Source organism: Carassius gibelio, chromosome B15, assembly GCF_023724105.1.
Source record: "Carassius gibelio isolate Cgi1373 ecotype wild population from Czech Republic chromosome B15, carGib1.2-hapl.c, whole genome shotgun sequence".
In the NCBI taxonomy this organism is placed as follows: Eukaryota; Metazoa; Chordata; class Actinopteri; order Cypriniformes; family Cyprinidae; genus Carassius; species Carassius gibelio.
In genome coordinates this window covers 20,494,498-20,514,510 of record NC_068410.1, presented here as the reverse complement: position 1 = coordinate 20,514,510, position 20,013 = coordinate 20,494,498, and the positions used below count along the sequence as shown (strand labels likewise).

The 20,013-nt window shown below is 39.6% G+C and overlaps 1 protein-coding gene across 7 annotated transcripts in view; it reads left to right on the top strand.

Moving 5' to 3' along the window:
* Positions 1–19,485, top strand: part of LOC127972817 (teneurin-4) — a 205,920-nt gene extending 186,435 nt beyond the window's left edge. For all 7 annotated transcript variants that reach the window (XM_052576618.1, XM_052576621.1, XM_052576624.1 and 4 more), the window contains 5 exons: positions 1,105–1,340; positions 7,997–8,293; positions 9,101–10,715; positions 12,714–12,856; positions 17,421–19,485. In XM_052576618.1, the coding sequence (XP_052432578.1) occupies positions 1,105–1,340; positions 7,997–8,293; positions 9,101–10,715; positions 12,714–12,856; positions 17,421–18,179 (3,050 nt within the window). In that variant the 3' untranslated portion in view covers positions 18,180–19,485. The remainder of the gene's footprint in view (positions 1–1,104; positions 1,341–7,996; positions 8,294–9,100; positions 10,716–12,713; positions 12,857–17,420) is intronic.
* Positions 19,486–20,013: the final 528 nt, after the last annotated feature.

Below are 20,013 nucleotides of genomic sequence, written 5' to 3'. Positions count from 1 at the left end.
AATGTGGTAGTTGTAGTTAGCTGAAGTTGCCTTTGCTAGAAATAGTCATAATTACTTTTTTTGCTATAAACAAAGTTGCAATTATGAGATATAACGTCATTGTGACAATGAAAGCTGTTTATGAGAAATACAGTCGCAAAATTGTGAGATATAGTCTCAATTACTTATTTATACTTGAAAGATGTAACATTTTAATTGATAAAGATAATAATAATCTGTGTTATTCCTAATAAAGTAGATGTACTGTAGGTGCAGGTAAAACTTAGCCACCTGAGGGTATTAGCAAGATGGCTGTTAAATGATTTGTTTATCCTCAGGTTTCCTCAGACAGCATCTGATTTGGTTATCTGTAAAAGGACTGTTTTCTGTCACAAACGCTGACTTTCACTGTATTTAATTTTAATATAATTAAGTTTGTTTTTAACAGGTGAGTTTCCACTAGCTACATGTCAGCTTCACATGCTAGCTTGTCTGTATGGCTGCTGTCTGCATTGCTTTTGCTGCGTCATTAATTCCCTTTGACTAGTAATGAGTTTCATCAAAGCACTCACTGACATCTTCTCATTTGGTACGTCATTCTTGTTAACAGTCTCTCTCCCATTCGCTGTCTTCGCTCTGGATTTCTCTCAGGTTCAACCCCTTTTTCTCTTTAACTGTCTTCCATCTTCTGTGTCCCTCCAAAGCGCTTAGTGAGACCACCTGGGGATGAAGACAGACAGTTTCAGATTTAGTTGCATCTCAGTTGCCACAGGCAGACGGCTTCAACTGTTATAGTTTTCTGCCTCTCTTTCACTCTCTCTCTTTTGGTCTTCTGAGGGCAACTCAAAGACTAACTAGGCTTTGAATCATCATTGTTTCACTGTCTGCCTGGTCGTGTTCAACAAACAGTGGTGTCATGAATTCGGCTGCCATTTTGAGCGAAATACAGAATGTAACCAATGAAGGGTGGAGATTAGTCATAGTCTGTAAAATCCTGTCAGCTTTTACTGATACTTGCATTGAGTGAGTAAGTAGATGAAAACACATTTTTCATTTATGATTCAGTGTTGGGTAATAATTCCACAATTAGTTTGTGAGACTAGATTGTTTGTCTTTACATTGTAGATCAAGTCAAAAACAGTTACTACATTGGTCTGGATGGCTCCTTGCGTCTGGTATTGGCCAATGGTATGGAAGTGTCTCTTCACACGGAGCCTCACCTGCTGTCAGGAACAGTCAACCCGACCATAAGCAAGAGAAATGTCACTCTGCCCATCGACAACGGACTCAACCTGGTCGAATGGAGACAACGGAAAGAACAGGCACGGGGACAGGTCACAGTGTATGGACGCAGACTCAGGGTAAGAACGTCACAGACTTTTCTTCCACATTTAATGCTGCTGCATATGAATTTTTTTTCTCTTATTTACTACATGAATTCCAGCTTCAAATTATTTCTAAAAGCTGGCAGTTCTTTCCTGTCACTGGAAAATGTTATTAGACAGCATGTGTTTTAGACAAATTTAAGAAGGAATTATGAGAGCTATGAAGCCCACTGGCAACACATCCAAGGCTAAATTGTTTGAGATTAATTCATAAGCTACTCTTTATACTGTTGACAGGCTATTTAGTCATTTAGAAGATGCTTTTATACCCTAAAACACCTAATCTTGTAAATAGAGGTATCTAATTATGGTCTAATGTGATAAAATTCAGAAAGAATTCCTAGAATATCTAATGTGATAAAATTCAGAAAGAATTTGTTTTACATGTTAATGTAAGAACTTACATTGTCAATGTACTCTGAAAGTATGGTGAAGTGAAGTGACATACAGCCAAGTATGGTGACCCATACTCAAAATTTGTGCTCTGCATTAAACCCATCCAAAGTCCACACACACACAGCAGTGAACACACACACACTCCCAGTGGGCAGCCATTTTTTATGCTGCAGCGCCCTGGAAGCAGTTGGGGGATCAGTGGCTTGTTCAAGGGCACCTAAGTCATGGTATTGCCAGCCCGAGACTCGAACCAACAACCTTAGGGTTAGGAGTCAAACGCTCTAACCACTAAGCCATCTTTAAAAGCTTTTTGGATCAAATAAGAAATATCAGTAAACATGCATAGCATTACTTTTGCTCAAATACCTGATATTTTAAACTGTTTATTCTTGCTGTTGCCTAATCTTTTACATCTTACATTTTGCATTTGTATTTTATTCTATTCATTATATAAAAACTATCATTGTTTTTCGAGAGTCTAACTCCACAGCCTACCTGTCATCAGAGCCTCACATAGTCATGTAATTGTGAACAGACCCCAGCGTTACCTCAACGTTGTCATCTGTTCATCCCGAGTTAATTTTACGCAGGCACAGTTCCATACCTCGCATTCACACCTCCACATAGCAGCTCATCTGAGCATCAAGGCCCCTGTACTTGCAGTAATTGCTTCTCGATTATAATCTCTACTGCTTCTTCTCATCAGTCTCGGAGTCACACACGCTGCGCCTGTCCTTTAGACTGATCACTCTTATTATGGCTGCCCCGTAGAGTCTAGCCAGGCCTTACCGGTCAAGTAGCTGTCTTCCAAGGTCAGTTTGCACATGTGAGCGCTTGTATGTGTCTCAGCGGTCGATCCATCATTCACCAGCCGTGTCTCTACGACCCTGAGGGCTGAGGTCAGTGCCTAGGGCAGGGTTGACTCTCTCGTGATCAAAACCCTGAGGGTTTCCTCAGACAGCATCTGATGTCTTCATATTTCTTTTGCTGCCAGTAATGGGACCACCTCACAGCTTTTGCAAGATGATATATGTGCATGTACAGACTACCATTTAAAAGTTTGAGGTCAGTAGGATTTTACAGATTAATGTTTTTATTCAGCAAGAATGCATTAAATTTATCAAAATGTATAATTAAGACATTTATGATGCCACAAATGATTTCTATTTCATATAAATGCGTTCTTCTGAACTTTGTTACTGAAAGAATCCTGAGAAAAAATGCAGAATTTATGTTCAAATACAACTGTTTTTATCAGTAATAATAATAATAAATATTTCTTGAGCATCAAATGAGCAGATTAAGTTTTTTGAATGAACTTGTGACACTGAAAACTGAAGTAATGATACAGAAAATTCAGTGAAAATGAATATTAGTTTTTTAAAACTTTTACTTTAGATGTGATTAATCACAATTAATCGTTTTACAGCACTCAAAATTACTGCATTAAACGCAGGCAATTTATTTTTTCAGTTGAAAACATTAGAAATATTTAACGCATTTAACGCAGGGGCAGAGCTAGGCTTGGCCACCCCACTCAAAACTGTGGTTTCTGTGACACGAAGTGCATTTACTCAGTCACAGAAGTTTTTTTTTTTAACCACATCAAACTGGAAATGAGCTCAGAAATGGTACTGTGCTTACAGAGCATGCCGCCGCACACTGTAGCCTGTATCATTTAATATCAAAGTGCGAAATAAACTATGTGCATGTAATGTTGTGGTCAGTTAAGTCATGAAGTTACCAAAAAGGCAATTAAAGCTACCTTAAAACTCTGCATGCATGTAATATATTTTATATGAGTCACATTTAAGAACATATCTCCGAAATGTTTTCAAAACTCCTGGAGCAGCCCAGCACTGTCTACCTCATCTAATATCCTTGATTGATCTCGTCAGTTAATTAGTAATGACTATAAGACCTGAAGTGGGTCAGAAAAGGTAAAAAGAGTTGAATGAATGAAAAGAGAAAATGTAATGTATGTCAGATCTGCGTCACTGTCAGCAGCGGCAGCTCTTAAAGAAATAGCAGCCAAAACAACCTAATATCCAGCTGCTGTGATGTCTTTCAATCAAAGAACAAAAGAAAAAGAGGAAATCATCTATCATCTATCATCTAAAAGGATTCATCTATATTTAATTTAGAATTAAGTGTTTCATAACTTAAATTTCAATGTCTGTATATTGCTGCTGAAGGGCACAGGTACATATGACATTTATTACTTGCTTTATGTGAAGATCGTTTTAAGTTCACTTTTTTTTTTTATTCTAATAAATGTTCAAATTGATAGCTCTCAATTTTACATTAATGTTGGATAGCTGTAGTCAATGGTTAAATATTAGGGGGAAAACATTTTTATAGAGACATCAGTAGCACTGGTATCAGTTTTTACATTAATTTGAAGCTCTAATGTGAAATTATTGCAATATAAAAGTATATTTAAAAACTTTAATGTTAGGTGGGATTTCATAAATGAAGTGCCATTTAATTAGTTTTTTTTTTAATCAATTAACAGCAGTAATATATATGTGTGTGTGTCTATATATATATATATATATCTGTTCTGTTCTATAATCTGTTCTGAGGTCATTGAGCATATTTGAGTGACGTCAAGTTATATTACCTGTGTGTGTGTGTGTGTGTGTGTGTGTGGTGTTTGAGTGGTGAAGCTGCTGGCTTTGAGGATGTTTGTCAAGCTGACATGAAGCCAAGAGAATTAAGGGCAGATCAGAAAGAGATTTGAATGGACACATTTACAAAAGCATATAGCGTATTACAATGACTCTTTAGGAAAATTATATTACAGTGATTTTAACCATACAGTATATCAATGACTTTTAATGTGTGCATTCGTAATCTTTCCCACAGTTCAGTTAACAAAGCTTCTATGAGGCGTCTCACAAACCAGAAGCTAAACGACTAGCAAATTACAATATTGTGATGCATAGTGATCCATTGAATCATTTGATTTATATTGCAGTGTGTTTTGAATGAAGATGTAGTTGGTGATACCCAGCCCTAGTAGAAATGTGGGTCACTAGCAGCCTGAAGCATTACTGTGGTCACATGTCCATCACATCGGCTACTACACATCATCAAGAACAGCTGCCAGGCCGCCAAAATTATTCTTGTCTCCATAGCAACCACATCTCCTGACAACAACGGGGCTCTGGAAAAATAGTAGTGTAAATTGTCCCCTCAGAGCGAGCTCAAATCTCAAAAACCACTGAAGGCTTAAACGCAAGGCCTCGACTGACAGTTCTCTAAATGTTTGCTTTACATTATTAGAACGGTGTCCTATACTGCCTCCAAACAAACAAAACCAACACGTGGGCAAGTGTGTTTACTGAAGGAAGAGACAAATCGCACTGAGCAAACAAGATTACAGTTCTTACCACAGCAGCGGATGGGGGAAATTATAAATGATTGGCAAAGCGACGAGCAAATATTGGATTTGAAGAACAAAAACTTGAATACATTTTTTATGACAGTGGAGAAGAATATCAAATGCTGTTTGACAGATTTGTTGACTTTTCGAATACGGAATGGGAAATTTGAATTATTGATGGTGATTTATCAAAACAAACGCTACTTACAAGTTGTATATTCATTAACAAAAGTGCATTAGTGACAGTCCTAAGATATTCTCATAATTAGCCGAGTTATGAAAAAAAAAGTGTTATCGTTTGTTCCCAGTTTTAATCATTGTTTGTTTGACAACCAGTCGGGTAATCTCAAAGTAGTTGTATTTTGATCAGCAGAGCATGCAAAATTTCATCCGGCTGTCAAAGAAGGGAGGGAGAAACATGGCAAGTGTCTGTCTAACATTCCCCAATACAGTGTGTGAATTATACGATAACCTTTCTGGAATTTCAGTCAGCAAAACATCAACTATAAAGGTTAGCTCACCCAAAAATGACAATTCTGTCAATTCTTCAGTGAACAACTAAAGGAGATGTTTTACAGAATGTCCATGCTGCTTTTTTCTGTACAGTGAAAGGGAATAGCACATGTAACCTGTTTCTTATTATTATTATTAATGTTGAATATTAGTAATGCTTAATATTTTTATGGAAACAACAGTACTTTTTTCAGGAATTGATGAATGGAGGGTTGAAACAGAAATCTTTTAAACATTGTAGATTACTTTTATCTGTCACTTTTGATCAATTCAATGCACTCTACCTGAATTAATGCTAATATTTTATTCATCTTACTAACCCCAATCTTTTGAATGATAACTTTTGGGCAACTTGCTGTTTGTGATTTTCGTTTGAGTGTCAAAATGAGTCTCATACAAAAATATTTGTAGATACTGTTGAAATGTGTCTTAGGTGACATGTGGAATAATATGGTTTAGTGTAAGAAGTAGTACTTTTAGTCTTGATGTCCTTTTTGGGGAGTTTTAGACACTCTCAAACCACCTGTTTCCCCACTCTACCCAAGTCCAATCTCCTTCCTCCCACCATATATCTACTTTCCTAAAGCTTAGTCCATTTAAAGGAATGTCCAATTTAAGACATTCCCCTTGAGTGGGTTTCCATTCTCCAGAGACCCAGGATCTCACTGCCAAAAGAGCTTTTTTTTCCAGCCCATTGGTCCTCTGCTCAACCAGAGCCTGGCATGAGCATCCAGCCTTCACTTTCATTCTCTCTTTAATTTTTTCTTCAAACCTATCGCTTCAGTCCCCTGTCATCCTACTCTGGGCAAATTGTCCCTTGACAAAAGTTTGGCTTTTTGATGCCCTGGAACGTCTAGTAAATAACACTTAAGTGAATTATGTAACCAAAAAAAAAAGCAGAAATAATAACTGTTTAATTGGATGGATGGATGGAGGATCAATGGTTTGAGTAAGTTTTCAATCTTTGTATCTTCAGATCAAAGAGTCAGGCTGTATTTGAAAAAGTGAGAGTAAGAGAAATAGGGGCCATGTTCATCAGTTGGTGGGTGAGGCTTAAAGAAGTGGGGAGGGAAAAATATCTGCCCTTTTATTCTGTCAACCTCTTTGTTCTGTCACCCCCACCGGGAATTCTCCTATTCATGAGCTGCTTGCTTTTAATGTAAAATAATCCTCTCAATTAGGTATTAGTGACATTAATTGGCCCCAGTGTAATTGTCCCTTCACAGATGAGAGCTCCCAGCATGCCCACGAGGAGGAGAGAGAGAGCGAAAGCTCTTGCTTGCTGTTCTTCCCCCCTTCCACCATACCACTGGACCAAAGCCAACAACAACTCGCAAAATCACTTTAAGACTCTGTTAAGCCTTGCCAGCAGTGAGCCAAGCCAGGTTCCTGAGTACCTGATGATAAAAACCAAGATCAATTAAGGACACATTACACTGATAAGAGATATGGGGAAATTAGTGTTTAATTATAATGCATTTCAAAGACTGTTTGGCCCAAACTTCCAGATGGTTGTTTAGTCAGTACTCATTCAACCCTGTAAACATAATACAACAAAGTGGTTTGCTTGGAAAAAATATAAGTTTCACAGCAAATTTTGAGTTTGAATTCATGCCAGATAATGAAAATTGTTCGTAAATATCTTAGCCGATTTCATAGTACTTTCAGGTTACCATGTAGAGTGCTATTTATTTTTGCATTGTAATTCTCAACAGCAAGCCAGCAGCTAATACAATGTTGATATTGAGTTAGGTCTAGCTGGTTACCCCATTTATTATCCACCAATACCAAAATTCACATCACAGCAATAAAGATTCTAGTGCATTGTGCAAAGGGTTGAAGGTATTAAGGCCTCTAAATCCTTAAATCCCACCCCTCCCGCTTTGACCTGTGTGTGCTTTTGGGATTACTAGCCATGTAGGACTGGTTCTCAGCTCTGATCTCAGCATGTTCTGGGGTCAGAGGGCTCTACACATTCGGACTGAGCCCAAAACTCAATATGACATCATTCAAACAATGTACTGGGCTTTGAACTTCATATACACATCAAGTGCTATTGTTTTCCTCTTGCTTCAAATACAATGGAAGTTATCTACCCCTCAATAATTCCTTCTTCAAAAGACAGATATTTATACTGAGAGCTTCTCTCATTCTTTTCATTTTAACATGCAGCAAACAATGAAATCAGTCAATTAAAAAGCTTGTGGCCTCTAGAGGTATGCAGTAAACAAATAATTAGAGTAAAACATAACTTGAGTTTCAGAGAAGACTGTTGTTGAAGTCCATGTGTTGAATTCAGAGGCCTAATCTGCCTATCTTCCTTTTTATGGTATAGGTTCATAACAGGAACTTGTTATCCATGGATTTTGACCGAGTAACCAGGACTGAGAAAGTCTATGATGACCACAGGAAGTTCACCTTGAGGATTCACTATGACCAAGCAGGAAGACCCACTTTGTGGGCTCCAAGTAGTCGGCTAAATGGTGTCAACGTCACCTACTCACCAGGTGGCCACATCGCAGGCATCCAAAGGGGCACTATGTCAGTCCGAATGGAATATGACCCAAATGGGAGAATCACCTCAAAGACATTTGCAGATGGAAAGTCATGGAGCTACACCTACCTTGAAAAAGTAAGTATCTTTATCTGGAAAATTATCAGGTTGAAAAATAATTGCTAGATCTCTGTTGAACCCTGTTAATTTGTTACATTAATAAGCTTTAACATTATGTGCTTTAGCAATGATCCCTGTTTAATGTTATGTGTTATTGCATGCAGCCTGACAACGAACTTGTTCCTAAAATATCACTGAAAAAAAAAAAGTAAAATGTCACTGTCTTGTTAAATAGAACCAATATCTGAGAAATGCAAGACCTTACCGTGTAATTCGAAAATGGCAGCTGTTTAGTACATTGAAAATCTGACATCCCAATACATGGGTTTAAAAGTATTGATTGTAAGCTCTATTTAATGTTTCTAGCCATTCTAAAATGGCCATGTGCTGGTAAGATCAATAACTTCAAAGTAGAAAAAAAAGAAGATGAAGAAGATCTGTTTCCTGTTAAAATATAAACTCCAGAATATCCTCCCACTGACCTCCATATAAGTTGACATTATTAAAAATGGTATCAGGGGAGGGGGGTATGATGACTTAATCCTCATTAAATGAGATTTTGCCCTTCTTCATTTTTCAGTCAGTGTTGTAGAGCAGCATATTTGTAATTTTTATGCACCCTGAAGCGATTCTGTGACACCCTATGGTTTGTTGTGCAGCTAGTCATGTGATGCAATGTGACTCCTGGGTACTTAGTGACCTTCACTTTCACTGGGTGGAGAATTACACATTTAACTGTTTGAAGTGCTCTAGGAATGTGTTGGGAATTACTATGCTCCATTAAATCTGCTTACTGAGCATAATTCTGTCATTTTTCTTTGGCAGTCCATGGTGCTTCTGCTATACAGTCAGCGACAATACATCTTCGAGTTTGACAAGAACGATCGCCTCTCTTCAGTAACAATGCCCAATGTAGCCAGACAGACCTTGGAGACCACCCGTTCCATCGGCTATTACAGAAACACATACAAGCCACCTGAGGGCAACGCCACAGTTTTGCAAGATTACAGCGAAGATGGACTGCTCCTGCAAACCATCCACCAAGGAACGGGGCGTAGAGTCATTTACAAGTATGGGAAACTCTCCCGCCTGCTGGAAATCCTTTATGATACAACACGGATTGCCTTTTCTTACGATGAATCTGCAGGCATGCTGAAAATGGTGGGGCTTCAAAGTGAAGGCTTTGCATGTACCATACGCTACCGGCAGATCGGACCACTCATCGACAGACAAATCTTTCGTTTCAGTGAGGAGGGCATGGTGAATGCTCGGTTTGACTACAACTATGACAACAGCTTCCGAGTCACCAGCATGCAAGCCGTCATCAATGAAACCCCCTTGCCTATTGACCTATATCGCTACGATGACGTGTCAGGTAAAACTGAGCAGTTTGGCAAGTTTGGAGTCATCTACTATGACATTAACCAGATCATTACCACAGCTGTCATGACTCACACCAAACACTTTGATGCCTATGGACGAGTTAAAGAGGTGCAGTATGAGATTTTCCGTTCGCTTATGTTCTGGATGATGGTACAGTATGACAACATGGGGCGAGTGGTGGCCAAGGAGCTTAAAGTGGGGCCCTATGCAAATACCACCCGTTATGCCTACGAGTATGATGCCGATGGCCAACTCCAGGTGGTGTCCATCAACGACAAGCCTCTTTGGCGCTACAGCTATGATCTGAATGGAAATCTGCACCTCCTTAGTCCTGGTAATAGTGCCAGACTTACACCGCTACGCTATGACATTCGGGACCGCATTACTCGATTAGGTGACGTGCAGTACCGGTTGGACGAGGATGGATTCCTCAGGCAGAGAGGCAATGACTTCTTTGAGTATAACTCTGCTGGGTTGCTTGTTAAAGCCTACAACAAAGTTAACGGATGGACCATCAAGTACCGGTATGATGGCTTGGGCAGGAGAGTGTCCAGTCGAAGCAGCCAAGGCCACCATCTGCAATTCTTCTACGCAGACTTGTCCAGTCCCACCAGAGTCACGCACATGTATAATCACTCAAGCTCAGAGATCACCTCACTCTACTATGACCTTCAGGGCCACCTCTTTGCTATGGAATTGAGCAGTGGAGATGAGTTCTACGTGGCCTGTGACAACATTGGTACACCGTTGGCTGTATTTAGTGGTGCCGGTCTCATGATCAAACAGATCCTGCACACAGCTTTTGGGGAAGTGTATTTGGACTCCAACCCAAGTTTCCAGCTAGTTATAGGCTATCAGAGTGGCCTTTATGAGCCCCTTACAAAGCTTGTCCACATGGGACGCAGAGATTACGATGTTCTTGCAGGCCGATGGACCACTCCTGACCATGATGTTTGGAAGCGACTCAACAGCAACAACATTGTGCCCTTCAACCTCTACATGTTTAAGAACAACAACCCACTGAGCAACAACCAAGAAACCAAGTGCTACATGACAGGTAAACAAATAATTTATAATAAATATTGTGTTGGAACAGACTGAGGTGAACATTCTTTATTAACATTTATTATCAAAAAATGGCTTGTCCTGTGTAAGGTCATAGGGCTGAGGAAGCCTATCCCAAGTGCCTCAGGCAAAAGGCTGGGAGGGCAATTCAATAGCCTGTAAATAACTTAAGTGTTACATTTTACCTTCAGCCATCTAAAACACCATGAGCACCTGGTGCCAAGAATCTTTGCACTAGAGTGATTATTTTTCAGGCTCTCGTCCCAGCCCCAGCCCCAGCTTGGGGTGATCTTGCCTCCACATACACTGCTTGTGAGCAATGACAGCACAACAAAGTCCCCTTTGTTCTTCATTCAGGTTGTTCCTCTGAAATATCCCATCAGTCTTTGCTTCCCCAGCTTGTGCAGGATGTAAATAGTAGTGAATACTCCCCAGTGTTAGACAAATAACACAAAGAAGTCCATGGAACTAGTAGCTAGGGGCTGATTCACCCTTTCTTTCCACTTGAAAGTGAAATCGCAGAAAATAAAATATTATAGTCACATTTGTTGTCTAAAACAGTGAATGCGTGCTTGTTTTTTGTCTGAAATCAAAGCCTTGGTTTGTGACCTTGCTATCAAAGGAAATGAACTCTATAAAATCACAATATCGGTTGTTTGTTAGAGCAGCCTTGTTCTAGTGTGTTCCTTTGTGTTTTTCTTTTGAGTATCCTGTCGAAAAGATTTGTGGTGAGATGAGCCCTTGTTCTCTGAATATTCATATGCAATATTCATACACTGAGCTTATTTGGAGTGCTGAAGCAACCCCTAACCCTTACCTTGGATGCAGCAAAAGTGAACTTTGTGATAGTTTTTCAGAATTATTTTTTTTACCTTTCATGTAGCACTACTACAAAATACTATATCTGGTTACTTGCTTATTTTGTGCTTTGTATACCATTCTCCAAAATGCAACATTGTTGTGTTTCTTATGATTTTTCTTTTGAAAATCTGTTTTTTATGCTCCCAAGCAAATAAGCACATACTGGTGCTCAAACTATACCAGAACTAACCAGCCTTTTCTAAACTAGCATGTGCTACTGTACTCATTTATGCCTTTTTTTTTTTCAGAAGGATATAGAATATGTATGCTAATATTACTGTGGACCACCCATATTCCAAGCTCAGCTAAACACCTAACCGCTAGGCTGTAGCCTACATCATTAAAGCTAGCTTTGAATAAGGAAATCTAGAGATTCTGCTGGATATTAGATGTACTTGAGTGGGCTGTCAGCCTTTTATGAACGATGGCCTTGACATTTTCATTCCTCTGAAATGCAGAAGGGTCCTTTCATTGTCCTTAATCAAATTCATATTTAAAACAACTCTATCAAGTGACACAGCCTTAAATAAAGGAGCAGTCGTCAGTGTGCACTTCATTGTTATAGCAATGTCTCTTCTGTCCATGACTAATGTATTTGATGCAGCAGGGAAAAATCAAAAGGCCGTTCGATTCTGGTAAGCTTCAGACCCTCTGTATATTATACTATGATTCGCTATTCATGCTAATGCCTATGAATATGCACAAAAATAAAAATACATATTCTGATAAAAGAAAGGGTGACACATATGGTCACGACGTGAAATAGGTATGATTATCAAGCAAACCAGCAGATCTCAAACCTAGATTTTCTCACATGCCGGATATAATTTTAGTGATTTTTGTTTGTGGACAAAATGCTATCATCTTTTTTTGGAGATGTGCCACTTCCTGTAGAGGATTAATCATATTTAGTCCAGTCTCTGAAACTAGTGTTGCCTGTAATGACTGCGGGAGCTTATTTCAAGAAGGAGCTCACTTGGCATGTGTCCTGATTTGCAATGAATCACACTTTTGTGGTGTAGTTCACCCCAAATAGAGTAAATTATTATACAGGCATTATCACTGAGCGCTGCAGTTACCTTTTTCTCTGCTGTAAGTGTATTTCATTGCAGCATTTCTCTTTCAACAGATGTTAACAGCTGGCTAGTGACATTTGGTTTCCAGCTATACAACGTCATCCCTGGCTACCACAAACCTGCCATGGACACCATGGAGCCTTCTTATGAGCTCATTCACACTCAGATGAAGACTCAGGAGTGGGATAGCACCAAGGTAATCTATCCAACAAATTTGTCTTTTTGTTTGTCCACCTCTTTAAAAACACACCTGGCTTTTGACTCCAACTTCAGCTGTTATTTGCAGTACCTTGACCTTTTAGTTTGCCGCCTCCCAAAGGTGTTCACAGCAATCAACCCAGATCCTTGTGCAAATAAGCGTGGCCTCTGCTCTGGCTCCTCAAGCCAAGGGAAAGGGGTCAAGCTAAAGAGCTCTTTTACAAGGACTGCCATTAGGGAAATTCACTCCAAATTTCCTCCAGCAGCAGCCATTGATTTCAGCTCAGTCTTTCACACTCTTTAGCCCTCTAAAAGATGTTGTCTCCCTCTCTTTCCCTATCTTTCTGCTTCTTTGTCTCAGTGCTCCCTGTTTTCTCGGCCTCAGACATGCACTGATTATCGAGCCTTCTTTAAGCCATCTGAATAATTGAGAAGCCAGTTGGACATGGCTCTTTTGGCTGTTCTTAAGGACACCTTACCTCTTAAGCTGTCCTGGCTCAAACTAATGGTTCTTTGGAGAAGATAAAGCGTATATAGGGCTTTAAAGTATTATTGCTAGCTGACATGTCAAATACTTTTGGAGAAGTTGGCATATCCTTCTATGTGAAATGCCGTACTCTATTTAAAATTATTTTAAATAGCTTTTTAGCAGTATTATCACAGTTTTTAAGATTGATAATAGTTTAACTTTTACTGGAATCACAGGAATAAATAACATTTTAAAATATTTAAAAATAGAAAAGTTATTTTAAATTGTAGCATTATTTTACTGTATTTTTATCAAGCCATTAGAACAACCATTTAATGCATTACCCATTTTTTTGAATATCCAGATAAGGTAATGAAAATACAGTACAGACCAAAAGTTTGGACACACCTTCTCATTCAAAGAGTTTTCTTTATTTTCATGACTATGAAAATTGTAGATTAACACTGAAGGCATCAGAACTATGAATTAACACGTGTGGAATTATATATGGAATTATATACATAACAAAAAAGTGTGAAACCCCATCACTCTCCTCCTTGGTCAAATAGCCCTTGATGCCTTCAGTGTGGCTCTACAGTTTTCATAGTCATGAAAATAAAGAAAACTATTTGAATGAGAAGTTGTGTCCAAACTTTTGGTCTGTACTGTATATATTGTGTTGATAGTGTTTTATAAAAAATTTTTACTGCCCACCTCTAGGGCCTGTATAAAACTAATAAGGCTTGTATGTTAAGTCCAGTCCAGAAGGTAAGAACTTCCATTCCACGTGTCAAACAGTATACGCAGCACAACCTCAAACTATCAGGCTCTATAATAAGGCTTTTTGAGGCTGAGCGACATGGGTGAGCCTCAGGACAGCTGAGATATGAGATTTGAAATCTAATGTGATAGAGCTATTTGAAGCCGTCAGCCTGGCAGGTTTCATATGGCTTTCATGCATTCAAGGAGAACTGAAGTATCCAAAAAAGGACTTTTAAGTTTTAGACACCCTAAATGTTGTTTAGTTTTGAGGGAAAACCATCTGTTTGGTTTTGAAGGCCATACAGACTCACCTCCCAACGGAGTATCTCTGTTGTAGAAGGTATCAAACCAGATTTGTCCTAATGAATTCTCTTTTGGGAACCAATCATTTTAATTTAATCAAGAGCACACATTCTCCTCTCGTAGCGTGCTCTTGCATACAAAGCTGTTTAAATTGCCAGAGCATGTATTTAAAAGGTCTACACCAATGCAAAACATAAAAACTGTTACTTGTGGCCATTGGATCCAACCATCAACAGAGCGGGAAATAAACTTTTCTAGTGTGACCACTTCTCAAAACCTGTGGAAAGTTAAAAGAATCGCACTCGAAGGTTTGTTTCTTTGGGAGTGGTGTGAGCTGACTTCAGATCAACTTGGACACAATACAGAGATGCAACGATGGACTCTGTTGGGCAGCAATCTCAGCCCTCAAGGGAGACTCCCACTCTATCATGTACATCGTAGGGTTCCTCTCCTATGGGAACCTCAGAAGTGTATCCAATACCTCTTTCAAGGCTTCTCTCAAAAGAGCCTAATTCAATTCCAAAACCTTGCTTGAATTTTCCATTTCAAATGCCGTTTTTTTATATTCTTTACGTGACCGTAAAACTTTCGAATGTTTACTCTGAGAATTAAATTTTACTGTCGAAGTGAGACCGAAAAAGGAACAATCTGTGTCCCGCAGCCCTTTACATAGTCAAGTCTACTGAGTTACCCATAAATCAGCTCTCTCTAGCTCAACCCCACACACAGATTTTTCCCTTTTATTAGGGAGCAGTAAACAATTCTAATTGCCAACCAATTTGCTTTTTGCCAATGTAATTGTGGGATCATTTATGGGCTTTTACAGCAGCTGCATTAAAAAAAAAAAAAAATCTACTAATGGCCTTGCAGCTGTACTGCTGCTCTTTTGAGAGTCTAAAGTGGGTTGTTTATTCCATAATGTCCATGTTACATTTACAAGACCTGCAGTGCAGAGTATCTGAAGGCATAGAGGAAATGACCATTCATTACTAGCTATTTTTGCTCCATTTTTTTTTTTTTCTGGCTGAAATTCCATATTTTGCAACTGTTAATAAACCTACTACCATGTACCCACGGAAGAACAACTGAAATAGTCTTATAAAGAACATGGGTTATAATACAATTTGTGTGACATTATGTTCATGACAATTCATTCTCTCCAAGTTCTTATTAACAGGATATCATTACCTGTCCAGGATGTCATTAATTGTCATATACTGAAATTGTCCCAATGGAATTAATGGTGACAAAGTTAGACTTTGTTGTCATTTTGACAAAATATAATTGAATATAGATTTAGAATTTCGGTGTGAAATATTGGCTCTGGCTTTGAGATTCACCTGCTCAGTCCTTTGTTCTTACTCTCAGCCAGCACTTTCTAATTTTGTTGGAGGTTTTTGGATAGGAGTTCTGCTGCTTCTAACACTAAGTGTGATGGATTTAGTGCTCTGGAAATTTCCAGCAACAGCTGGATAGTGAGCGCTGACTTTTTATCACTCCGTTTCTCCTTGCAGTTTAAACTCCCAGGGTCTTAAAGACCTATGTGGATGAGAAATGATGTAAATGTTCTGGCTGATATCCACTGGATGTCCGCAGATTGATTTTGACTTTGATCAGAGCCCTGCGCTGATAGGCCTCCATGCTGTCTAACCACCCAGTACTGTTTGAATTATATTTTTATTTTATTATTATTTTTTTGGTAAGAGAAAAGTCAAATAGGTAGGTTGCAGCATAGACAACCCCCACCATCCGTTTATCTCATTTTGCCCTCTGAACTGTGACCAGAATAAAAATGCTGGTGGAGTAAACAAACATATTGTGGTGCGGTGTGAAGTATACCTCTAAGGCAGGCATTTCATTAAATGCTTAAAATATTTGCTTCAAGTACTGTAAATGCAATGTGAATAGCAGCTCTAGTAATTTTATCTTGAAGTTTTCAACAGTTTGAGACGATGCTGAGATATCTTCTGAAATCCTAGAGAATGTGCATATGAGATTACCAGGGAATTTTAATCAGGAGAAACATGTGAGGTACAGGAGAATCCATTAGCTGTCCATTTAATCTCATCACTGTCTAGGAAAAACAACTGAGTCATTGAAGAGCCCTTTTGTTTTTTCCATGTTCGGTAACTTAATCTATTGTGAAGGGCGACACTCAGAGAGCAAAAATGAAGCAAAGGGAAAGAAAGGGACATATGCTCTGAGGGAATCATATCAGATAACCCAAGAACTTTGTGCCAGTGCCAGAGCTTCAGCTGGACTTTGTTTCTTCTTCCGGAGAGGTGCCCTGGAGTCTGAAACTATTTCTAGGACTAGTACAATCCATCTGCACCCTTAGGTCCCTCATGGTTATCTAAATCTTCTCTTGGGGCAAGGGTTTCCCGTCAAGTCACATTAAAGGAGAGCATGACTTATCACTACTTTATTGTTGGCCTAAAGAGAGAGTCTATTTACTCTCTACAAACCAAAGTTATTCCAGAGTTGAAGAGTCAGATCAGCTCATTTGGAGAGAAAAAAATCCCCTGATCCACACTTCTTCACACCTGAACATAAAATAGAATGAGTTATGCTACATAGTTATATCAGGAAATGTGAAATGTTTGAAGTGTTAATGAAGCAGCACGATTCTTGGTTGAGGGGAAAGTTGAGCAGCTGAACGCGGGGGTAGGATGAGTTTCCCGCTGAGATCACCCATCCTGCACAAACCATCAGGAAATGTTACTTACTCCCAGGAAATAGCGGCAGCAACGGCGGTGGGCGCAATGATGCCTGCTTACTGGAGGAGATAACATAATGAATGTGAAAATCATATGCAAGGATTTACAATGTACAGTGTTTTGCCGAGATGCAACGTGTCACATTCAATCAGTACCACCACAATCCTCACTCTGACCAACGGTTATTGCGAATGTTGTTTTGAAGATGCGGTATCATACGTTTAATTTATTCACTCAATAAAAGTAGTCAACCATGATCAATGTTAAACCGATGCCAGGAAACTCACAGGGTTTTGTTTGTCTTCTTGCAGTCCGTTCTTGGGGTACAATGTGAAGTCCAGAGGCAGCTGAAGTCTTTCGTCCGGTTGGAGCGGTTCGACCAGATCTACGGGTCGAGTGATTCTGGTTGCCCTCAAACCCCTCTCCGCACACTCTTCGCCACTGGGGCCTCGCTCTTCGGAAAAGGTGTGAAAGTAGCCATCCGGGAGGGACGTGTTACTGCAGACATCATTAGCCTGGCCAACGAGGATGGGCGGCGGATAGCGGCGGTCCTAGACAAGGCCACCTACCTACAGGATTTACACTTCACCATCGCAGGTTTGGACACGCACTACTTTGTCAAATCGGGACCAGTAGAGGGCGATCTGTCTCTGCTGGGCATGACGGTGGGCCAGCGCACACTAGAGACGGGTGTGAACGTAACTGTCTCGCAGGTCAACACCGTCCTTGGCGGTCGCTCGCGCCGCATAACCGACATCCAGCTACAATACGGTATGCTCTGCCTCAACATCCGCTACGGCAGCAGCCAGGATGAAGAGAAGGTCCGTGTGCTGGAGCTCGCCCGTCAGAGGGTCGTCGTGGCCGCCTGGGCTCGTGAACGACACCGGCTACGGCATGGTGAAGAGGGTTCTCGTGCTTGGACGGACGGGGAGAGGCAGCAGCTCCTGAGTACCGGACGCGTTCAGAGCTACGAGGGCTTTTACATAGTATCAGTCGACCAGTTCCCCGAGTTGGCCGACAACGTAAATAACATCCAGTTTTTGCGACAGACTGAGATGGGTCGCAGGTGACATGAACGCGAGGGGAACCAATGCTCGGACTCAGCGTCCAGGACTTCTTGCCAAAGACAAGTTGCGTTTGTGACCATATTATGTTACTTTATTTTTATGTTGACTGTGCCAGACTTATTTTTTTAATACATGATGTACATGGTGTCGACTGTCGACAACAGCAGAGTGCCCTTCTCTCTTTTGGTAATTCTTAAACCCCCTTTGCCCCTTAAGTGTGGCTGCTAGAAGACGGCATATGGCAGTGTCAGCAGTTTTTTTCGGTTCTGCCTTCAAGTTTGTGGGTTTGCTCAAAGGAATATAGGAAGAAAGCTGGTAATGCATTATGCTCACTGGCTCAGCCTGCTGCCAGACGAGCAGATTGTTATTCACGAGCTTCACTCCACTCTGCCTTTTCCTGCGCCTCAGCCAAGGAGAGACCTCTTTTAATCGCTTCTTTTTATACTTGAAAGCCCACCGGCTGTGTCATACTTAAACAAGGACATTGGTGTTTGCAGTGCACCACTACCAGTTCAGACTTCTAGCTAAACCCATCTCATGTTCAAAACCTGTCGTGGTGTCTTGTAATATTTTGGGACTGGGGGTGGCTTGCCGGTAACATTATTTTGTTTATTATTATTTGAATTTCTAATTTTGACCAAATGGCATAAAGCATGAATAGAAAGGGAAAAGAATAACAAAGTCTAGAAATTCTGGAAAAATTTACAGACATTTAAGAAACAAATAGGAAATAGTAAGCCACATGTGATGAAAGGTACTTTTGAAAATGAAACAACACTGTTTAAAAGATATTAGCTCCAAAACCTAGTGAGCTGACTACCTAGACAGCATATGAAAACCTAGACAGATGTTCCAGTAGGCAGTTAGATTTAGTCTCAAGGCGGCGTTGCATGTGTCCTTTGTTTTGAAGACAAGTACAAAAAATTCTAGATGGCCAACAATTTGAGAGAGATGTTGATTATAAATATTTGTATATTTAACTCACTACTTTAAAGTATCAATAGTAGTTATCTGAACTACTATTATATGGACTCTTATCCAATATTTCTGTGCTATGTATTATGCATATTAGAATATAGTGCATTTATAGCGTAGCAACATGCTAACTGTATTACAATCAATTCTCTTATGTTATTTGTGTGCCATGCAGAGATCCAGATTAATCACTTATGATGGTTCATTCTTGTTAGGTTGCTGCCTAGCAAAGCAGCTCACTAGGTTTAGGAAGGGAGCTACTGAGACTATGAAGAAGTTTGTTTTTGTTTTGTTTATATATATATATATATATATATATATATATATATATATATATATAGTTTGAAAGCAACACATTATTTCATGGTAACATTCACAAAACAGTATAAAAAAATTGTGAAAGCATACAGAAATGTGAACACTTGTCCCTCGCTAATTGTTGTACTTGAACAATGCCTAGTGTTTCAACACATGGAATAAAGTCCAGAAAATCGGTCAATTCAATTAATTTGTTTTCATGGTGAAAACAAAGAGTTGCATATGGACCATTCCTAAGAATGACAGTATTTATTTTAGTGCTGTGTTTTTTAGAGGAGTATACATCCTCATGTTTGTCAGTGAAATAAATGCTTCAAGCGTAAAACGGCATGAATGCTTAAAAAAAAAAAACGCATTACTTAAACATGCACTCAGACTCCTTTTTTTTTTTTTTAAGAAATGTACTTAGTGCTGCAAGCACTACACATTGTGGTAAAGAAAGGTGACAACCCTTGTGAACAGCCTTTGCCCCGAGGGTCTCCCAAGCATGGGGCAACGTCGTAAGTGCTCTGAATGTGAAGGTCTGCAAGCTCCCTGAAATGCA